Below are 23,013 nucleotides of genomic sequence, written 5' to 3' on the forward strand. Positions count from 1 at the left end.
TTACTCCTCGTGTATTGGTTTCACACTATTTTGGGCTGGTACGCCGAAAAGCTAAGGAGAGTTCTTTGTATTCAACGCGGAAAGCGCTTTCTTATGATTGGGACCAGATTGCTGAGGTTTTAGGTAGACCTGTTCACTTGGCGTAGACCGGTATTTCAATTTTAGTCTAGGAGGATGGTTGGCGAGCATTTCCTCTTTCTTATTTTTGGCCCTTTCCTAGTCGACAAAGTTTTCCCGGGTAGGAAGTGACAAAGCTACAGGAGAAGGAGCTGTCGTCATGCAGAAATTGAGATTCAAGGAGGTAGATTGCTCAGTGTGAACAAGTCGAAAAAAACTAACAAAATACTGCATAATCATTCTGCTGTATTTGTAGGGAAGTAGAAAATGCAAAAGAAAAGAAGACAAAGAAATAACGGAAGGAAGGGGGAAGTCAAGGAAAACGTCACTCCCTGAGAACATCTATAGTTTCTGCGCATGACAAAGATCATCGTCCTAAGAACAAATCAAGAATCAAATGAAATTTCAAACTCATGGTTACAGCATGCAACTGACTGTTAACTTACACACCTCATTAGCGTGAACAAAACTGTCAAATCTTTTTAAATACTATTTGCGACGGAGTGATAAATACTAAGGTTGCCTCTTTGATGCAGGACTTTGGGTCTCTTTTGAGAATTTCACTCTACACAACAGATAGTCTTAATCCATTGTAATATGTTAAACCGTTTTAGATTTTTATCCTAGTTCAGTATCCATAATGAGAAATTCCATTGTAGATAACGAAGACAAATCCTATTCCAGAACGGTTAACTATAAAAAGTCCCATTATCTGTTTCAAATATTTATTTGTATAATCAAAAAAAAGTAGATTTTTGAGTTTTCCAATCTGATTAGATAATGAACAACTTAACAAATCACTGAAGACTGAAAGCTGGGATATCCCAATTTAGCCAAATACTGAACCGAAAATGCGATCTTCCGCTGCGACAGATTAGTACTCTTTCAAACTATCCGATAACTAGATTATAAATACGATTGTACACATTTCTAAGCTTTGATTAGAAAATCAAAGTGTAAATTGAAGATGGATCACTATACTTATCTCACAATCTGAAATGTCCGGTCCGCGAGATCTGAGCTCAAGAACAACGGGGCACTAAAATAATATAATTTTAATCAGCAAAGGAAGTTTTTGATGCACAGAAGAAGGATGCTTTCTGAGGGCGGCATTTAAATATCAGGTAAGGTTTCCACAAACATTTTTGAAACATATAATAACGACACATGGCCGCGATGGCCATATTAGGTGCCACCTCGCGGGTAGAAAATATTATAAAGAGGAGTGACAATTTTCGTCTTCAAAAGATAGGGGCTTCCTTATGTCGCATCAAGGACTTTTTCTTTACAAAAACGGGGTGCGGTGTGATCTCATTTCTCCATGTTGAACAGACAACTTTACCGCTTGCAAGGTAAATAGGCGACGAAGTCAAAAAATACTGTTTCATGAGAATGCATGATGATCTCTCTTTGCACAAGTCGTTATCAAACAGCTTGAATCAATCTTTCAGTCAAGACCGATTGGCATGAAATTGTGGGGTGGGAGTAGAGGGTGACATAAGAAACAAGAAGAGTAATTTAGGGAATAGGTGCCGCTATGCTTCGCGTTTTTTTTCAGATTTTTTCGGATGGTTTAGTTCTGAGAATGGACGCGCGAAAGAAATGATCACCTTTCAGCCCCGCCCTCCCTCCTTGTGCTTTTAATGTTAAAACAACTTTGAAAAGTACTAATTGAGACCTTTCATTTGATATCCCACATGACTATATTCTGAGAAAAAAGATTTACACCCCCTTTTTGCATGTATGAAGACCCCCCTTGAATTCCCCCTAGAATAATGTAATTCACTATATATGTATGTTAAAAACTGATGTCCGAATAAGGAGCCGCCGTAATGGCGTCTAGAATAATTTCGCCAAGATAAAATCGAGCATTTCACTGGTTGTCCCCCTTTGGGATCATTTTAAAATAGCAGTTAATTTAGAAGAAGATTTGACTTCGTCTGAAAATGTACCAATTTCTGTGGGTTTTCCACGCCAGTACGGACTCCATGGACGTAGATCTGTTAAATTACAATATTTGTAATGAAGCGTGGACCCGTGAGGATATCGAGTGGAGTGAGGAGCATTGGGATCGAGTTTTCCGACAAGTCGAAATTGAAATTACCTGGGTCATACGAGCGACCTTATACAAAACGCAGAATCGGACAATTTATGGCAATTCCATGCCAACACTTAAAAGCTCCCAAATAAATTGGAGTAATGGTGGATGATTGCTTGATCTCTCTCAGAATGGTTATAAAGCGATTCTGGAAGAAAATATATTGCCTTAAATTTTTGGTATGTTTGGGGAAAATGATTCACTTTGCAACAAGATAAGGTCGCAACGCCTACTGCGACAATAGTAAGTAATAATTGCTTATTATTATTAAATTACTCTTATACAGTACGTGAAGAATAGAAACTAATCGCAATACCGGAAACTGGATGCTCCGGGTAATGGTTGGATTTTTTGAAAAACTTTCCAAAATTATACACTTTATTATTACTTATAAATACTTCGAGGATGGACTTAAATACGGTTTTCTGAAATATGATAGTATATTATCATTAACTTTATTTGAGCAGATATCAAAATGACATGTATTTTGAAGTCTGGATTTCATATGGAGGCACCATTGTGCATTTTATCAAATTTTTCGGTTAGATAGGTTGTGAGAACGAGACCTGTTACACTTTTCGGGGCATACATTTTAAGTCCTCACTCTCCTATGTTTAGTCCAATATCAGAAATAAGATCGAGCAGTATACTATAGCTGGGATACATACCAAGGGCATGGAGACGGGCAAAAGTGGTCTTTATTCCGAAAGCGGATAAAAAGGATCCTTTTCACCCTAAATCTTTCAGACCAATTTACCTAACATCGTTCGTACTCAAAACGTTCTAAAGCGTAACCCCCTACATCACTGTCAACACGCTTACCGGGCAGGACGGTCAACTAAAACTACTCTGCATCAGTTGACAGATGTATTACGGGATGCCATAGAAACAAAAAAATATCATTGGGGGCGTTTTTGGACATCGAAGGAGAATTCGACAACATATCGCACACAGAGATACAAGATACAAGATACAAGATGCCCTGAGCCGCAAGGGAGTGGGAAACACCCAGGCATTCTGGATGGGCAGAATGCTAGAAAGCAGGCAAATAGAAGTACCCACATTTACAAATTCTATTGTCATCGCCGCTTATATGGAGTATGATAGTGGACGAACTCCTGGACGTGCTAACAAATACTGGAATAAAGTCTAGGGTTACGCGGACGACCAAAAATTTCTCTGGAAGACACATGTCGGAAACACTTGTCGGAAAGTCACGAGGGCTCTGATGACTTGTATTTCCATAGCAGGAAAAATGGGGTTGCAACCCAAAGATACTACTTTGGATATATACTGCAAAAGTAAGGCCAATGATTACCTATGGAGGGGTAATCTAGACAGAAAGAACCGAACTAAGCACACAAGCCAGGGAATTACAACTCCAAAGACTACCTTGCGTGTGTATCAGTGGGGCAATGAGGACATGCCCAACGGCAACTCTGAAGGTCCTTCTGGGATTAACCCCTCTCCATCTGCACATACAGATGCAAAGAGGGCAATACTCAGGATGGCCGGGAGTATCAGTGAGGCGGGGAGCTGCCTGAACCGAAGGAAGATTGATATTCTTTCTAGGCGGTATCTCGAATTACTAATACCAGGGGATAACATGACAACGAGGTTTCATTTCGATAAGAAACACATTGGATTAACAAGGCAAACTGGGAGAGCGTGGCTGTGACATACGGCTTAAACCATCAACTGATTACTTAGTACACTGACGGATCCTTCACAGTAGAGGAAGCGGGTGCTGTTGTCATTGGTCCAAGCAAAATGTACTTCGAGCCAATGGGCAGGTACACTAGCATATTCCAGGCGAAAATATACGCCATAGACAGATGTGCCTCCTTTAATCTGCAAAGGAAGCACAAGGGGCAGAACATTGCTATTCTCACCGATTGCCAAGCAGCGATCAAGGCACTTAGGTCCAACCAGGTGAACTCTAAACTGGTATGGGAATGCCTTGAGACACTGAATACACTCGGCTCATCCAACAAGGTCTGGATACTCCGGGTTCCAGGCCATGTTGGGTTGGGAGGCAACGAGACAGTGGACGAACTAACCAAGAAGGGAGCAGGGACGCCTTCACACGGGCCAGAACCCTTCTGTGGAATCGGAAACGGTTTCATGGCTATGACTCTAAGAAATGAAGAGGAACGGTTGAGGGAACTATACTGGGCGGGTCTACCAGGGATGGAACAGTCCAGGGTGCTTATTGGGGGATACGAACCTAAGCGCACAAAGGATTACTTAAACCTCACCAAAAAGAACCTCCGAATCACAACGGGAATTCTCCCTGGTCACTGTCGGCTAAGCTATCACCTAGGGAAGCTAGGGATATCTACGGACACTGCCTGTAGGTTTTGCGCAGAGTGTGATGAAACCTCTATACACGTCCTGGGACAGTATTCGGCACTTGTTCAAAGTAGGTCGTGGTATCTGGGAGAACACTTAATACCAAATGGAAAATTGAAAGATCTGGAAGTAGGGAACATACTAAAGTTCCTCACGGTTATAGGCTTGCTTGAGATACTATGATTAATAGGTACACTATAACCAGTAAAAGGGGCACAATAGTTCTTTAAAGACGCGGTGCGACTTTTCAGAATAATAATAATAATAATAATACTATTGCTGCCTTCTGGATATAGAAGGGGCACTCATTAACATTAATACTAACCCCATCAAGAAAACCATGATCAGTTTTGGATTGGAGGGAGTATTTCACGCATTGTATAATATCCATGCCAAGAACCAGGACCCCTTGGCCAGAACTGTGAACAGCGGCACGCCCTAGGGTGGCGTCATCACCCCGGTGCTCTGGCTGATGGTGATCGACATAATTTTACGGATATTGGACAGGAGCGAGGTAAAGGTGGCGGCGTATGCTGACAACTGGTGATATTGGTGTCAAGGATGTTTCCCTCCAGGAAGGAGCATGGAGAAAGGTCCGCCTGTGTGTGGCTCAGGAACTGGCGCCATACATCACCAAAACATCTCCTCCAATGTGAAGGATCTGTGTGTAATGTTGAATCTAAAGCTAAATAGAACTGCGGGTTAAGAACGCCTGTATAGCCTTCTATGTCTCAAAGAGGACCTTTTCAGTGAAATGAGGTCTCCGACCGAGGATGGTCATCTGAACATACACAGCTATGGTACGTCAAATCGTCACACACCACTCTATTGTATGATGAGGTGCTGAGAAAAAAGTACAATACAAGGAAGCTTAATAAGATTCAAAGTTGCAGTCCTGCCCGGTAGGTGCTCTTTTTGTACTACACCGCCTCCTCACCCTAGACCTCCACATTAAATACATTGTAGCGTCCAGTTCTGTCTTCGTGAGTTCCTAAACGAAGCACTTCGAGAACTCTGGACATTCCCCACAGGCTACCCCACATGCAAGTCAAACTTGACGGCAAACTTTGTTGTGGACTTCCCAACCAGGGCAGAGTGGAAGACCGGCAGCGCATTGGGGAAACCCTCAGGCGCTTCCTTTTCCATTGCCCAATTCTAGCTAGAGCAATGGACACAAGGTAAACCATTCTTTGAGGACCTCTAGTTGCAGGGTGGGAGGGCTGCTTTTCTTCGTGAATGCTACAGGTTGGCTCTGAAGATATGTACCGGTTGGGCTTTGCAGCAGTCATAGTCTTAGGAGGTCGTGAACCGGCATACTACAACGCTAAATGGGCTCCTCGGTCACTGACACGTGTCTGTCTACCTACCTGTCTACCAAGCAACGAATGGAATGTAGCAAATAATCTAGCAAGATCAAGGGATCTAGGGTTACTACTCTCAGTTATTCTTCCTAAAGTGAGGTGAAATTATTTTCCCCAAAATATCGAAAGATACTTGAGTCCCAACAGTTTCGACTGCTCTTAAAGGAGACGAGGAATAAGGTACATAAAACTTTTTAAAATCAAAAGTTCACCTTACCTTCGAAATGAATAAATTTTGTGTTTGATTGGCAGTAATCATTACGGTAAATGTGACAAAAGCCGGAACATATAACTCAGGAGACAGCGTATTCATGAGCATATTTTGCATATATGAACTTTTCCCTGTACCAGTTGGACCAACCAGCAACATCTTTTTCTTATGCTGAAAATAGTAACAATGCGAATATTAATTACTCTTAGAAAATACATAATAAAGTACACACTTTTATATGCAACTCCAGTATATGCATGTAGCGTCCAGTATCAATGGTGGGGACTTGGATTCCTAATGCACTTTCTTCGGGCTCCATTCGCCTGACGACCTCTGGCCAATATTTCCATGCTCCTTTTTGAATAAAAATGTAAACATAATCAACCAGCATCCCTTCTAACGGGATTGAAATTTCAATTTCTCCAACCATTTCTGGAATTAGAGCCTCCTTGCTTTGTCCGTTCCATACCTTAAAAAATATGAAGATTTGAAACATCCTTGAAATCAGCCTAGGAAAGTTTGAAACGATTCATTCAAAAAAAAGCCATTGCTCTCCTTTGTTTGGACTCAATTTCTCTTCTTCACTTACACTTTTCTGGAAAACATCGAATTTTTCTCGGGACTCCTCATCCAAGATCCCACCTATGCCCCACAGCAAAGCATAAAGGAGAGCTGCTTCGAACCACGCAGTCAAATATTTATCATAATCTTCGGGATTTTCCTCAATAGCTCCTGATATTAACATTTCAAATATATCAAAGGTAGTTCGTAAAACACTGAATTCCCCGGGATGAAGCAATTGCTTGCAATTCTTTCGGATGAAATGAGCTGCCTGAAAATAAAAACAAATCAATGCCTAGCAGAAGAAGGTTTTCCCTTTGAAAAGTGCGTAGACATTTTATTACTATCAATTACTAACAATTATAGTAAGATATCATTATGACCTTAATTTGAACAAATCAGATTTCTGACCGAATGGACATATTGGAAGGTTAAATATTTTGATGAATTGTTTGGCAACCAATATACCGGCGGGTTGGAGCCCCGCCAAATGAAGACAATGTATAAATACTGCCACCACCAAGCATAGAAGAAACTGTTCGTGTAATTTATTGGCTTAAAAATCGTAAGTCACCAGGAGCCGATGGAATTACAGCCGAACTAGTTAAATATGGGGCGAACAACTACCCCAAGCGGCCCATCAACTTATGCTCAAGGTGTGGGACAGAGAACCAATGCCTGATTGGCTAGTCATTATCTGTGCAATACATAAAAAGAGAGATATCACACAGTGCAGCAATTATAGAGGTATCACGTTGCTGAGTACCATCTATAAGATATTCTCCTCTATCTTGCTAGGCTGGATAGCCCCATACGCCCAGAACATCATTGACCCATCCCAAAAAGGCTAGGGCTGACAACCCTACACGGAAAAGAACTTGCTACGAAGCCGCAACAAGAGCCTCGGACTGGACGGATTACACAACGACGAGCCCGGCAACAACGGAATAACGATTTGCACAGTTTCTCATGGAACGTGCGCTCCCTGTATAGAGATGAAGCTGCTGAGCAGCTAACCGATACCCTGTCCCAATATAGGGCTGATGTAACAGCGTTACAGGAGATGCGTTGGACAGGGACCGGTTCCCTGGAGAAGAGCCACTACACCATATATTATAGTGGCCATCCAGTACACCATGTGCTCGGAGCAGGAGACCTGCCGTTATCGGCTTTGAAAACATAAGCGAACGGCTATGCGCTCTGCGCTTGCGAGGCAAGTTTAGAAATATAAGCCTGAACGAACGGGAACGTTATGTTCTCGCCTCTCGGGGGTCAAGCAGTGTACTGCAGGATAGACTGATGCGGAACATAGCTCCCTGAGGCCAACCTATCTTTCTCTAAGGATGAGTTGTCTCTCCTCTGGGACGGTGTGTGCCTTTTCAGGGGCCAAGCCTCTCGTCTACCAAGACCGTTAGTGAGTGGTGATAGCCACACCCTGTACGAGGTGACCCTACTATTAACAAAACGCTACGGATCTAGACTGGGGAATCGAAAAACACCTCCCCCAATCCAGGGTGTCATGCGAACCGTGCCCATTGGATAGTTTGCAGTCGGGGGTAACTGACTGTATTCGAACGGAGCCTCACTGATACCTGGTCGCCTCAGTGAGTAAGTTAGATCTTACCGTGCTACGGGGGGCTATGGCACGGCGGACCTCTTAACCCCCATACTCGTGGGAATCAAATGAGTACTAAATTGGAAAAAAAAAACAAAAACCAAAAAAGCGGGGCCCCGTACCGCACCAAAACTGGTTAATCAGGTGGAGGCACGTCTCCGAATTACTGAAAGCCAGGTGACTACACCCAAGAAGGGAGAAGTTGGGACGTCAAGCAGTGGATCCAAGGTGAGCATTGGTATACTGCATGGACTACAGCCAACGAACACCACTGCTCAAAGAGCAGGGACCAGCAAAAGCACGTCTGAGATAAATATAACAGACGTCAGGAAGGAGACAGGTCTCAGTGGCGCCGGGGTTAAATGGTACCTGCGCTATCTGAAGGAAGGCCTGAAACCAGAAGAGGCCCTTAAGAAGGCTCAGGACAGACCTAAGCCATCTCTACCGGAGCCGAGAAAGCGGGGAGCAGCAGAGATCAGCCCGCATGAAGGGAATGCCCCCAAAAAACCCAGACCTGAACCCACGGGAGGAGAAAACCCGGGCAGGTCAGGAGTGAAGGCAGGACCCAGGAAGCCCGGCATTAGCTATGCTAGTGCGGTCAAGGGCATTCGACTGGCCATACTGCCAAAAAGGTTTCCCGAGCAAATACTCACTCGGGAGGAACAGGAAACCATTGAAGAATTTGTCGTCAAGCAGATGATCAAGGGATGGACGTCGAAACTGGTGTTCACCGGGATACGCTTTCGACCAGGCCTTATACTGGTGGACTGCGCGACGGAAGGTACCGCAGAATGGGTCAGAACCATAATTCCTAGATTGCCAGGCTGGGAAGGGGTGTAACTGTCAACATGTGCTGGAGATGATATACCAGGAGCCCACATGGTGACAGTTTTTCTCCCAAAGGCCGCGGCAATAGTAACAGAAGACCTCATGAGACTCCTAATTGCTCAGAACGAAGATCTCCATACTCGACTATGGAGAGTCTTCAGAAGCAAGGTGGAGGGAAAGGGTAAACTCCTCACGATCGGGGTAGATGACCGATCCCTAGAGGCAATTAAACGTCGGAGTTGTCATATCAACTACCGATTTGGCAACATACCCGTGCATGTGCACAAGGAAAAGCCAAGGAAAGAGACCTCGGAGGAGGCATCGGGTGGAAAACTTACCGAGGTCCCTGAAGAAGTCGCGGAAGCCATAGAGGCGGAAAGAACGGGATCAACCAGGGAAATAGACCTGCTGCCCAGTGAAGAGCAGAAGCTGGACGACCTAGACCTAGGACTGCTAGGGCTCGGGGTGGACAGCGACGCGCAGGAAAGCGCCATGTCGGAGGAGGAGGGTGACACTCCGACAGTGGAGAAGAGCTCCAAACAATAATGGAGCCAATGGCCAGCACTAGGATAGCCCAGATAAACCTCCACCATGCGAGAGCTGCATCTGCAGTGATTGCAACGGCAAATTCCAAGGAGAACATTGGAATAGTGCTGGCTCAGGAGCCCTGGGTGTACCGGGGGCAGATTCGCGGTCTGCAAGGAGGAGACATGCAGGTAATTTGGGACTCGTCTTGTGAAAAACCAAGAGCTTGCATAATTCTCAAACGTAATCTAAAATACATATGTCTTTCAGAGTTCTTAACCGGGGACCTTGTGGCTATCCAAGTCTCATTGGAAGCCGGGAGGAGCACTCGAAAGGTAGTGGTAGCATCGGGATACTTCCCAGGAGACAAGAGCCGGGCTCCACCGGAACAAGTCGCAAAGCTGACGGAGTATTGCGAGGAGAGGGCGTTACCACTTCTTCTCGGCTGCGATGCCAACGCCCACCACGTAGTGTGGGGAAGCAGTGACACTAATCGTAGAGGTGAGTACCTTCTCGAATTTATTCTTAGTAATAAGTTAGGAACACTCCAACATTTGTGACCAGCACCAGACAAGAGGTACTAGATATAACTCTAGGAAACACCCTAATGAACGGGATGGTCAGGAATTGGAGGGTGTCGGATGAACCCTCAATGTCTGATCACAGGATAATCAGATTCGACATTGAGGGTAACTCCGAAATAAAAAGAATAATAAGGAATCCCAAGAGAACGGATTGGGAATCCTACACAATGCACCTGAGCAACAACATTGCCCACCTTCAAGGGAGCGGTGACATCAGGAGCGAATTAGAATTAGAAACGGTGGTGGAAGACCTGAACACAATCGTCATTGACGCATATGAGGCCAGCTGTCCGGCCAAGACAGTCAAGTCATCAAGGGATGTACCATGGTGGAACAGAAACTTAGCCAGAATGAGAGAGGTACGAAAACTCTTCAACCGGACAAAACGAACCACGGACTGGCGGAGGTATAAAAATGCACTGACTGCGTATAGTAACGCCATCAGGGAAGCGAAACGGAACAGCTTTAGGGAATTCTGTGAAGGGATTGAACAGATCACAGAAGCAACTAGGCTGTACAAGGCTGTAGCCAAAGACGGGAGAATATTCTCTGTCTGCTTGAAAAAGGAAGATGGGACATTCACCGAGAATGAGGAGGACAGGGTACACCTGCTTCTCAGAACTCATTTCCCGGGGTCCTACCCCTCGGCGGCAGGCGACAATAATCTGCCTGACACCCCAACAACGAATAAAAGGGGAAGGAAAGAGAGCTGGAAACTAGCAAAAGAGGTATGCTCAGAAGCTAGGCTAAGATGGGCAGTGGGAACCTTTCAACCAATGAAATCTCCCGGAGCAGATGGCATTTTCCCTGCACTTATCCAGAGAGGCCTAGGAATTATCCCAGAGTCTTTTCTGAGGGTGGTAAGGGGGAGCATAGCACTGGGTTACATACATAAAAAGGATCCTTTTCACCCTAAATCTTTCAGACCAATCTGCCTAACATCGTTCGTACTCAAAACGGTGGAGAAGGTCATAGACAACTATATTAGAACTAACGTTCTAAAGCGTAATCCCTTACATCACTGTCAACACACATACTGGGCAGGTAGGTCAACTGAAACTGCTCTGTATCAGCTGACAGAGGTACTACGGGACGCCATTGAAACAAAAGAAATTGCACTGTGCGCGTTTTTGGATATCGAAGGAGCATTCGACAACACATCGCACACAGAGATACAGGATGCCCTGAGCCGCAAAGGAGTGGGAAACACCCTGGCACTCTGGATGGGCAAAATGCTAGAAAGCAGACAAATAGAGGTACAAACAGGTACAAATTCTATTATCATGAACACCACTCAAGGCTGTCCACAGGGCGGAGTACTATCGCCGCTGATGTGGAGTATGGTAGTGGACGAACTCCTGGACGTGTTAACTAATACTGGAATACAAGTCCAGGGCTACGCGGACGACATTGTTCTAATCTGTAGGGGCAAATATGAAGATACCCTATGTGATAGAATCCAAACTGGATTAAGGGTTACTAGTGCCTGGTGCAGGAAGGTGGGACTGCGGATCAACCCAACCAAAACCACCATAGTACCATTCACTAGGAGGCGTAAGCTGGATCACCTGAAAGCCATAACATTACATGATATGGAGGTGAAACGAGAAACAGAGGTCAAATACTTGGGAATCACGCTAGACCAAAAATTACTCTGGAAGACACATGTCGGAAACACTTGTCGGAAAGCCACGAGGGCTCTGATGACTTGCAGATCCATAGCAGGAAAAAAATGGGGGTGTAGCCCGAAGATACTACTTTGGATATATACTGCAATAGTAAGACCAATGATTACCTATGGAGCGGTAATCTGGGCAGAAAGAACCCAACTCAGCACACAAGCCAGGGAATTACATAAGCTCCAAAGGCTGGCTTGCGTGTGTATCAGTGGGGCAATGAGGACATGCCCAACGGCATCCCTGGAGGTCCTTCTGGGATTAACCCCTCTCCATCTGCACATACTGATGCAGGCAAGGAGATCAATATTCAGGATGGCCGGTAGCATGAGTGAGGCGGGGAGCTGCCTAAATCGCAGGAAGATTGACATCCTTTCTAGGCGGTATCCCGAATTACTGATACCGAGGGACAACATGACAACGAGGTTTCACTTCGATAAGAAGTTTGAAACACGTTGGAGTAACAAGACAAACTGGGAAAGCGTGGCTGCGACATACGGCTTAAACCAGCAACTGATTACTTGGTACACTGACGGATCCCTCACAGCAGAGGGAGCGGGTGCCGGTGTCATTGGTCCAAGGAAAATGTACTTTGAGCCAATGGGCAGGTACACTAGCATATTCCAGGCGGAAATTTACGCCATAGACAAATGTGCCTCCTTTAATCTGCAAAGGAACTACAGGGGGCAGAACATAGCTATTCTCACCGATAGCCAAGCAGCGATCAAGGCACTTAGGTCCAACCAGGTGAACTCTAAACTGGTATGGGAATGCCTTGAGAGACTGAATACACTCGGCTCGTCCAACAAGGTCTGGATACTTTGGGTTCCAGGCCATGCTGGGCTGGAAGGCAATGAGGCAGCGGATGAACTAGCCAAGAAGGGAGCAGGGATGCCTTTATACGGGCCAGAACCCTTCTGTGGAATCGGAAACGGTTTCATGGCTATGAATCTAAGAAACGAAGAAAAACGGTTGAGGGAACTATATTGGGCGGGCCTACCAGGGATGGAGCAGTCCAGGGTGCTTATTGGGGGATACGAACCCATGCGCACAAAGGATTGCCTAAACCTCACCAAAAAGAACCTCCGAATCATAGTGGGAATTCTCACTGGTCATTGTCGGCTGAACTACCACCTAGGGAAGCTAGGGATATCTACGGACACTGCCTGCAGGTTCTGTGAGGAGGAGGACGAAACCTCTATGCACGTCCTGGGACAGTGTCCAGCACTTGTGCAAAGTAGGTCGATACATCTGGGAGAACACTTAATACCAGATGCAAAGCTGAAACTTCTGGAAGTGGGGAACATACTAAAAATCCTAACGGTTACTGGCCTGCTTGAGATACTATGATCAACAGGTACACTATAACCAGTAAAAGGGGCACAATAGTTCTTCAAGGACGCGGTGCGACTTTCCCTTAACAAAATAATAATAATAAGTTCTCGCCCCTATAGAGGAGACAGCATAGCCGGAGAAGGATACCTTATACGAGGCAGTAGAACGAACCCTCGAAGCCTGTCGCAGATATGATATCAAAATCATACTTGGATATTTTAACAGCCAAGTAGGGAAGGAGCCCATATTCAGGCCATACGCTGACTCCCATAGCTTAGACTCGGATCACTATCTCGTTGGCATGGTGCTCCGAGCTCGAATAACAACACCACCCAGAATCCCCTCTGGCAATCAGGTGAAAGTTAACACTGAAGCCATCCACAACACAGCCCTCCGCATCATCTACAAGAGGGAAATAGATGCCGCAATAACCGCAGTCAACAGTCCGGGAGATGAAGCATCAATAAATGATCTACACAGCATCAAGAAATGATGTTCACAACCACCTGAAGAACGTTATCATTGATACGGTCACAAAGATACTTGGCCCCGCCACAAAAGGAGTCGGAACGGCTGGTTTGACGATGAATGTAAGCTAGCAACGGAACGGAGGAATGCCGCATACCGACTAACGTTGCATTCTCAAAGAACGCGGGCACGCTTATCATGAACTCCGCCGAGCGGAGAAGCGACTTCACAGACTTCACAGACGGAAAAAGGAAGCCTGGGAGAACCAACAAGTCTGTGAACTAGAAAAGTACAGGGAGCAACCGCACCAGGCGCGGAAGTTTTAGCAACAAGTCAGCACGAGGAAGCCTTATACACCTCGATGCTCATCCTGCCGAGACAAAGAGGGAAATCTGATTTCCGACAGAACTAAAGACGACGCACAAATACTGTCACCACCAGGTATAGGAGAAACAGTCCGTGCAATTTATCAGCTCAAAAATCATAAGTCGCCAGGAGCCGATGGAATTACAACTGAATTGGTTAAATATGGAGGCGACCAATTACACCAAGTGGTTCATCAACTTGTGCTCAAGGTATGGGACAGCGAATCAATGCCTGACGATTGGCAGCGAGGCATTATCTGTCTCATACATAAAAAGGGAGATATCACACAGTGCAGCAATTACAGAGGAATCACGTTGCTGAGTACCATCTATAAGATATTTTCCGCTATCTTGCTAGGTCGGATAACGCCATACACCCAGAACATCATTGGCCCATGCCAAAGAGGCTTCAGGTAAATCAGCAACAGATCAGATTTTCTCTGTACGGCAAGCGATGGAAAAACTGTTGGAATATGGACACCAGTTGCACCATCTATTCATCGACTTTAAACCCGCCTATGATAGCATAGCCAGGGCAAAACTGTACACGGCCATGAGAGAATTCGGTATCCCAACGAAATTGATGAAACTGACTAGGCTGACCTTGACTAATGTACGAAGCCAGATAAAAGCAGCAGGATCACTCTCAAGACCATTCGATATCAACAACGGTCTACGACAAGGGGATGCCCTATCATACGTCCTCTTTAACCTGGTCCTCGAGAAACTACTGGTCTAAACTGACGGTATCGACATCGTGGGAAGAACGAACTGCCTTCATCCAGATCGAGCAGGCGTCGATTGGCGCGAGATTTTGGGCTGCACATCAATGAAGGCAAGACAAAGTATATGGAGGCAACGTCACCACCGAAAACTAACTAACCAACAACATCAAACGGAAAGAATAAGCATAGGAGAATACAATTTTGAGACTGTTGATAATTTCTTCTATCTAGGGTCGAAAATCACAACCGATAACAGCTGCGATGATGAAATCCGCGTACCGTTATTGGCAGCCAACAGAGCCTATTTCAGCTTACAAAAACTGTTCCGCTCGAAACGTCTCACCATAGGGTAAAAGCTCTTACTGTACAAGACAATGTTCTTGCCAGTCCTCATGTATTCCTCGGAAATTTGGGTCCTTAGCAAGAAGAATTGCGAACTCTTGGCCGCGTTCGAGAGAAGAATCCTCCGAAGAATTTTTGGCCCCCTACATGAGGATGGATGACTCGGTAGCCTACATAACGACAAAATCTATGATACCATGATCGTCAGGTTATGGAAAAATCCGGCTCAATAGGTTACGGTGGGCGGGTCACTTAATCCGTATGGATGAAGATGATCCAGCCCGAAAAGTCTATAAGGTCAATATCTGAGGTAGAAAAATAAGACGAGGCAGACCCTGCCTAAGACGGAGCGATGGCGTAGCCAAGGACGCCAGACAGCTTTTAAGGATATCAAATTGGTGGACCTCGGGGCAAAACCGGGATGTCTGGAGTTCCTTATTAAGGCAGGCCTAGACCGGATACCGGCTGTTGCGCTGTTGGTGATGATAAAAGAGGCTTCACTCCAGGCAAATCAACAACAGATCAGATTATCTCTCTCTGGCAAACGATGGAAGAACTGTTGGAATATGGACATCAGTTGCATCATCTTTTCATCGACTTTAAAGCCGCCTACGGCAGCATACCCAGGGTAAAACTGTACATGGCCATGACAGAATTCGTTGTCCCAACGAATTTGATAAGATTGACTAGGCTTACCTTGACCAATGTGCTAGGCCAAATAAAAGCAGCAGGATCACTGTCGAGTTCATTCGACATCAACAACGGTCTAAGATAAGCGGATCCCCTATCGTGTACTCTTTTTAATCTGGCGCTGGAAAAAGTGACCCGTGATACTGACGTAAATGCGAGAGGCACCATCCTTTTTAAATCCACCCAACTATTGGCCTAGGCCGACGATATCGAGATCATGCCTTCATCCAGATCGAGCAGGCGGCGATGGGCGAGAGATCTTAGATTCCACATTAATGAAGACAAGATGAAATACAGTTGTAGTAGCAACGAAAGTGCTAAAAACAAAAGACACAACCACATCAAATGGTACTGGTCAAATAAGACTAATAAAGGCAAGAGAACACAAGTTTGAGACCGTTGGTCATTTCTCCTATCTAGTATCGAAAATCACAACCGATAACGGCTACAACGATGAAATGCACTCACAGTTGTGGGCTTCGGGTCAAAGCTCCTACTGTAAAAGACAAAATGCCGGCGGGTTGATTCATGTTGCCAGTCCTCATGTATTCCTCGGAAACTTGGGTTCTTACCAAGAAAAATTTCGAACTCTTAGCCGCGTTTGAGGCAAGAATCCTTAGAAGAATTTTTGGCCTCCTACAAGGGAATGAATGATTCCGTAGCCTACACAACGACGAAATCTATGAACGATACCATGACCGTATAATTGTGAACAGAATCCGGCTCAATAGGTTGCGGGGCCTTAAAAGGCAATATCTATGATAGAAAAAGAAGACGAGGCAGACCCTGCCTCAGATGGAGCGATAGCGTAGACCAGGACGTCAGGCAGCCTTTTGAGATATCGAATTGGTGGACTTCGGCGCGAAACTGGGATGTCTGGTGTTACTCATTAAGGCAGGCCTACATAGAGCGATTATAGCAAGCTATTTCACTGATTTAACGCAACACGAGAGGGTTCATTGTCTTCAGCGGGTGTGCAAAACTCGTACGCATAAAGAGCGACAGCACGACTTTGTGGTAGATTTTGAATTTATGGCATTCGTGCAGACTGAGGTTACAGAAAATATTGCTTTCGCACCAAATCATGAATTACAAGATCTAGGATTGGAAAGGGGCAAGAATGGTTGCATTCAATAAATATTAACGAAGCCATAGTTCTCAATCTGGCGGGCTATCATACTTTTCCATCCTTCATCAACGATCAGGATATCGGATCAAATATATCTGGCTATGGTATTTTTCTTATGGCAGTATGACATAGGGTCAGCCGTCACTTGCGATTATCGCTCTTTACTTGTACTTGTATCATGGGATGCATACGTTGACCTTATTTATATTCTCCTTTGAGTAGATTTCCTAAAAATCTTGGAGTTGGTAGCGAAAAAAGGACGACAAACTTCACCAGGATATTTGTGCAACTCAAGGATAATAGTAGGAAAGTTGAGCCGTCTGCATGATGGCATATTACTGCATCTTAGTCAAAATTTAAAACGCACCCCCTCTCCCATTCAAAAAAGTAATATATCGACAATTTTGTCGAATAAATTTCTTTTAAGAGTTTAGAACCTGTATGCCAACCAGAAACTAGAACTGTGGAAAGAAGAGATTTAATAATAAGCACTTTTAATTTCATCGAAAACGATTAAGAAAGCTCTAGAAAACTGCTCTGCCAGTTGGGGTTTAAGAATACAGTCAAAGTTTTCCCCGCTTGTCATAAAAGGTGACTTATAGGGGCAGAAATGTATGGGCAACCTGCAAATTTCCACACGTTATTGACACCGAAACGTCAACAACACCTCGGATAGGGAGTCGCCTCACGCCGATGAGCTTTGGCTATCAAAAACGGTCTATGATTGTTTTCTAGAATATGCGCTCGCTCCTCCACAATAGTATCGAAGGTCCAAAGGATGCTCGCTCCTCCAACTCGAGCGAGAATTCCAAAGGTGTAATCTATCATAGATATTCTGGGCCCAAACGAAGTAAGATGATTCGATTCTAGAAAATAATCCTATTCATCTTGCCATACTAGTGGCACCACGCTTTTGTACTCTGGAAAGCCAAGTGGTAGCAGACCCGAATCCGGTGTAAGGTTAGGCTACCGAAAGGCGCGTTCTTGACTTGGGAGCCGGATTCTAACAGAATATTGACCAAGAAAAGCGCCGATATCGGCCTTGAAAGAGATCACCATTTAATGTTCAAATGGGTTCGCTTGCGTATTGCGTTCAGCCCTTTTCGCAAAGTTGGAGAGACGCGAACCCCCAAGTTCACCACCGATCGTTTATATGATCCAGCTGTCGCCCGACAGTAGGGGTGTTATTTTGCTGACCGGACTGTACCAGAAATAACCCCTGCCAGAATATCCATATGCATTGGGCCGCCATCAAAAATGCTCTTTTCTCAGACGTCAGAAACTCTGGGTAATTGGGGGTTCATGGAAGCGGAACGCCTTCGAACGTCGATACTTTGTGAAATCCTGCAAAATTCAACGTATTATGCACCGTGGGAAAAAAGGAATTTTTTAGTGTGCTGGGCGAGAGATCGGAATAATTTCAGAAGTATATATCACGTCGCGAACGTACTTGCATATGATTGCAAATCTTTCGGAAAGTATGTGAAGGTTGTTAACGATCAACTCTTCTTTCACGATGAAGATCAGCTGAAAAGATGGAAGAGACACTTTGTCACGGTTCTTCACCGTATCACATCCGGTGAAGTTCCGCCGTTGGAGAAGGAAATGACTAGCCGCCGTAACATGCAGATATGGACTCTTCCTCCTAACAGAAGAGAAATCATCTCAGCCATTAAAGCATTCAGACGGACTAAAGCCGCTAGACTTGACGATCTCATCACAGAGCTATTCATCACTGCTCCTGCAGTTTTATCAGATCTACTACTTCCAGCAATAAGGAAATCCTGGGAATCTGAGACTTTTCCAGAGAGTTGAAGAACAGGATGATCGTTAGGATTCCAAAGAAGAGCACCCGTCTGGAATACGTCAATTTAATTGGTATCTGCGTGTTTCCTGCCATTGTTAAAGGGTAATCATCTGGCCATCAATGCACCAAATGGGGAGCAAATTTCTGATCCACGAATCCTCCGTTTCGAGCTTAGCATCCAAGCTTCAAAAAGTAAATACGCGAAAACGGGAAAGAATTGTACATCCCTTTTTTGTATGTATGGAGGTCCCCTCCCCCTAAGTTACACGATAGAACTCACTTCATGCATGGGTTCACAGTTCCCACCTTCTCATCAAAGTTGGTGTCACTCGGTAGAGCCGTTTCTACGAAAGGTGCGCGTGATAGACAGACAGACAATAAACCGGTTTCGATGAGATTTGGTTTCAGACAAAACCTTAAAAATCGGGGACCTGCTCGATCATTAGGTTCCAAAAACGTTAATCAGTAAATAAGAAAAAACGCTTGACATTTGCAGGTGGAATCTTTAGATGTTTCGGTCTGACAGTGATGAACCACAGATTTTAGATATAGTCTGCTTTACTACTCCTAAGGTCCGTTCTCTTGTTGCCTGATAATTTTGCAATTTTACGCAACGGCCCTAACATTAAGCATGTAACTGTAAAAAAATCACAAAATTTGCTTACACTGGGTATTGTCCATCGCAACATTTCCATCACTAAAGGCCTGTACTCAATAGACCACCGTTCATCGCATTGATTCAACCAAGATTCAGCAAATGCCTCCCAACCCAAAGTAATGGGTTCCATGTAAATCATACCGCATCGTGAAACTGTAGCCGGAGATGCTTGCGCTAAATCCATCACTTCAAATATCATAGACATCACATTGCTCATAGTCACTACCTCTCCTGAAGTAAGGCAAAGTTTTTTATTATCATCCAGAACGGTATTCATATTTTCAATCCATACAGCATCCACAGGTCCGTCAAAAATCAGCTGCGAAAATGATAATTTTTCTAATAGATATAAAAGTATCAATGGTTGTAATTTCTAAGCGTAAATATGAGGCAAACAATCAACCAGACACACTTCAGCGATTTGTTTAACGAAAATCCAACAGTGTAATGGATACTTACCCATTTGCGATCAGGGCTGGTATCGTTCGCAAAGTTCCTGAAGATAACAGCGGCAATTCCATCAGTCCACTCGTACGAAATAGGATCAAAGGCACCATATAACTGGCCCATAGTAATCGATTTCGGATTCACAATTCCCATTTGGACATTTTGAAAATAAGGATTCCCTCCCACTTCCTTCAGTTTACCCAAAATTCTGCCCAAGGCTTTCAGTGTACATGATTTTCCGGCCATTGGTTCACCAACCATCATAAATCCATGCCGAACGATCATCATCTCGAACGTTTGAATAACCTTCGTCAGGAAGCACTCCTTCGGCTGCAAATTCATCTCTTCACAAACCTCGTTGAATGCTTTGGTAATGAGGGCATAATCCGGTTTCGGAAGGATTACTCCTGGGAACAAATCTGAGATTATACCTTCGAACAGAGGAATATCAAACGATAGGAATTTCGGAAGATTCACATCGAGAAGAGAGCGCAATAATAGGATTTCTTCATTTTCATCTGGAAAGGCTTTCTTTATATTTCCACAAGCAGATAGCACCGTTTTTACAGCCCTCATTCCGTAATCGTAGTGATTTTGGGAGGATAGTTGTTCTGAGCATAGCCGATAAGTGGTGACAATTTTCACAGAAAGCAATCTTGCATTAACAAATCCATACGAATACAATGATATTTCACCGATCATAGCATAATCCGGAACCATCATTGCTACACTTCGAAAAAGGACTTTCAGGTTATCTGGTAACTCTGATCTTCCAGCATAACCAGGGTTCATAGTGATGCACACATAGCATGCAGGATTCAAATTTAATTCGGTCCCCTCAAAGACAAACTTGGAAACTCCCGCTCGCACGGCTTGAATAATAGAAAGGATCTGTTGCGCTACTACAGATAACACCTCCAATTCAAGTCGGTTGAATTCATCAAAGCAAGCCCACGCTCCACAACAGGCCAGCCCTTTGAAAAACTTTCCCATGGCTTTATAGTCGAGACCATCTGAACAGTTGAATACTTTGCACTGGACTGCTAATGCTTTCGCCAAATCCTTAGTAGTTTCAGTTTTACCTGTACCGGCGGGACCTTCAGGAGCACCGTTTAAGTGAAGCTGGTATGCTCCTATAAGTGTGCGATAGCAACGATCGGTCAAAGGCGTAATCACTAACCGATCAGAATTCCCTAAATATTCGTTTGCATAGTCCACAGTTGCATTAATAATCCTGACTAGCGCCTTGCCACCTTCGAAATAATATCGCAACTGAGCTAACCAACGGAAATCTGCTTCGGAATGTACTTTCTCCTCTATCAAATTCTCAACTACATCCCTCGCGTGAACATCAATTACTATGAGCGACTTGATGGTAATCCTGTTCAAATTCGTTATATCCTTCGAGCGAATCAAAGCGACAATCTCATTTAAATTGTTGGTAAGGTCATCAAAGAAGTTGCGAATGAGACTCTGGTTTCTCGTCTCCAAGCTGTTATGAACATCAGCCGCCCAGAATACCTGCGAAACGCAAAGCACAACCATTTGAGCCCAATCCAAGACCCATTGACTCCTCTTCTTCTCAATATACTGCAAGTAGCTTAAAGTGATCTCGTTTTGTACTGCAATGAGCATTTCAGTTTCAACCCCCAAAAGCCACTTCTCGACACTTCCGCCGGCTTCGGCTGTGGAAACCATCGTAACAAATGCAATTTTCTCTCCGTCCATGCTATTCATAGCAAGTACGTTCAGGTTGTCATCAAAATCTAATCTATAGATGCCTTCAAAACATTTACTTAAATGAGGCTGCACTCTTAAAGGATTTTTAGTTTCAGAGAGGATTTCCAGCATCTCGTCGTTTGAGAGGAAGAAAAATCTTGCGAAATACAACCTCTTTTTCTCCAGGTAATTATTGACGCCGTTCGTTATATCATCCAGCATTTTATTGGCAACCTCTAGAGCTTCTAGAAGTCCAGGAGAAGGAGCCGTTTCCATTACATTCGGTTGGCGTACGATCATAGTCATATATCTCCGATAAGTTTGTTCAACTTGTACGAAGAGTCTCCCTTCTTCAGGCATCTGGGCGACAATATCCTTCGATGAAAAGATCGGCAGTAAATACAAGAAGTTAGATTGAACTTTTCCCCACTCTTCAAATGTTTTATTAACTCTAGTGAGCTTCTCATACCAAGCCTTAACCTCGGCTTCGCAAGGCTTCACAAACGCAGAGCCCCGCATTGAAAGAGTCTTAATAAGGTGATCATCCAGAAGTGCCTGAACATCATCCAAGCTGGAGAGAATAGTAATTCCTGTATCTTTGTAAGGACCCATTGGAAACTCCACATTAGACCATTCTTGAATCATAACTTTCAAGTTGATCTGCAGCTGCAGTTCTTTGTTAGCACCAGCACTTATGATCTCTAAACTGTCCAGTTTTTCATCTAGTTCAAAATCAATTATCTTCCTTAGCGTTGTCCCGGCGTCCGGGGTTATATCAAAACCGACTACTTCAGACATCTCCTTCCAGTGTCGTGGTCTCAATGCCGGATTACACATGATACCTACAATGAAAACCCCCAATCGGAAGTCTTTGATCCATTGAATCATTTTAGTGCAGAGTTTTATTGGGACTGGGTGATTTTCGGGATCAGGATCTTCTGTTTTACCCTGGAGAAGACGAGTTATAGAATTACAGCATTATTTAGGAACATTATGGTGTATATTATTTTACCCTAAATGTACAAATAGGATTCGCTATCATATCCTGTTTGATTTTATTGCGATAGTACTTCTGTGTTTTGAGGAATTCGTTGAAAAATTCATCGGTGGTTTCCTCAACAAATTTAGGCTCTAAATACTCAAAAGGTCCATCCATCCAAACATAATAGTATCGCAGCCACCTGATGCACAACCTAAAATAAAACCAGTTTAAAACTTAGATCTAGACAAGAAAGGTCAGTGAAATTAGTTTGTTTTTTGAATGGAATGGAATGGCGAACCCGAACCAAACCACATTACCATATTCTGAGGAAAGACAAGTTGATACTCTCTTTTGCCTATAATGAAAGTTTACTTTATTCTCAGCATAGAATGATACCACTCACTGTGACAGACAGATA

General features: G+C 44.2%; 1 protein-coding gene across 1 annotated transcript in view; it reads right to left on the bottom strand.

The window, feature by feature from the left end:
- LOC119648551 (dynein heavy chain 12, axonemal-like) overlaps positions 1-23,013 on the bottom strand; it is a 56,416-nt gene that overhangs the window by 23,667 nt on the left and 9,736 nt on the right. The window contains exons 3-8 of the mRNA XM_038050321.1: positions 22,626-22,806; positions 19,907-22,561; positions 19,455-19,766; positions 6,729-6,971; positions 6,372-6,608; positions 6,146-6,310 (exon numbers count right to left, since the gene is read on the bottom strand). Coding sequence (XP_037906249.1) covers positions 6,146-6,310; positions 6,372-6,608; positions 6,729-6,971; positions 19,455-19,766; positions 19,907-22,561; positions 22,626-22,806 — 3,793 coding nt within the window. The remainder of the gene's footprint in view (positions 1-6,145; positions 6,311-6,371; positions 6,609-6,728; positions 6,972-19,454; positions 19,767-19,906; positions 22,562-22,625; positions 22,807-23,013) is intronic.

This window comes from Hermetia illucens, chromosome 2 (assembly GCF_905115235.1).
Source record: "Hermetia illucens chromosome 2, iHerIll2.2.curated.20191125, whole genome shotgun sequence".
Lineage (NCBI taxonomy): Eukaryota > Metazoa > Arthropoda > Insecta > Diptera > Stratiomyidae > Hermetia > Hermetia illucens.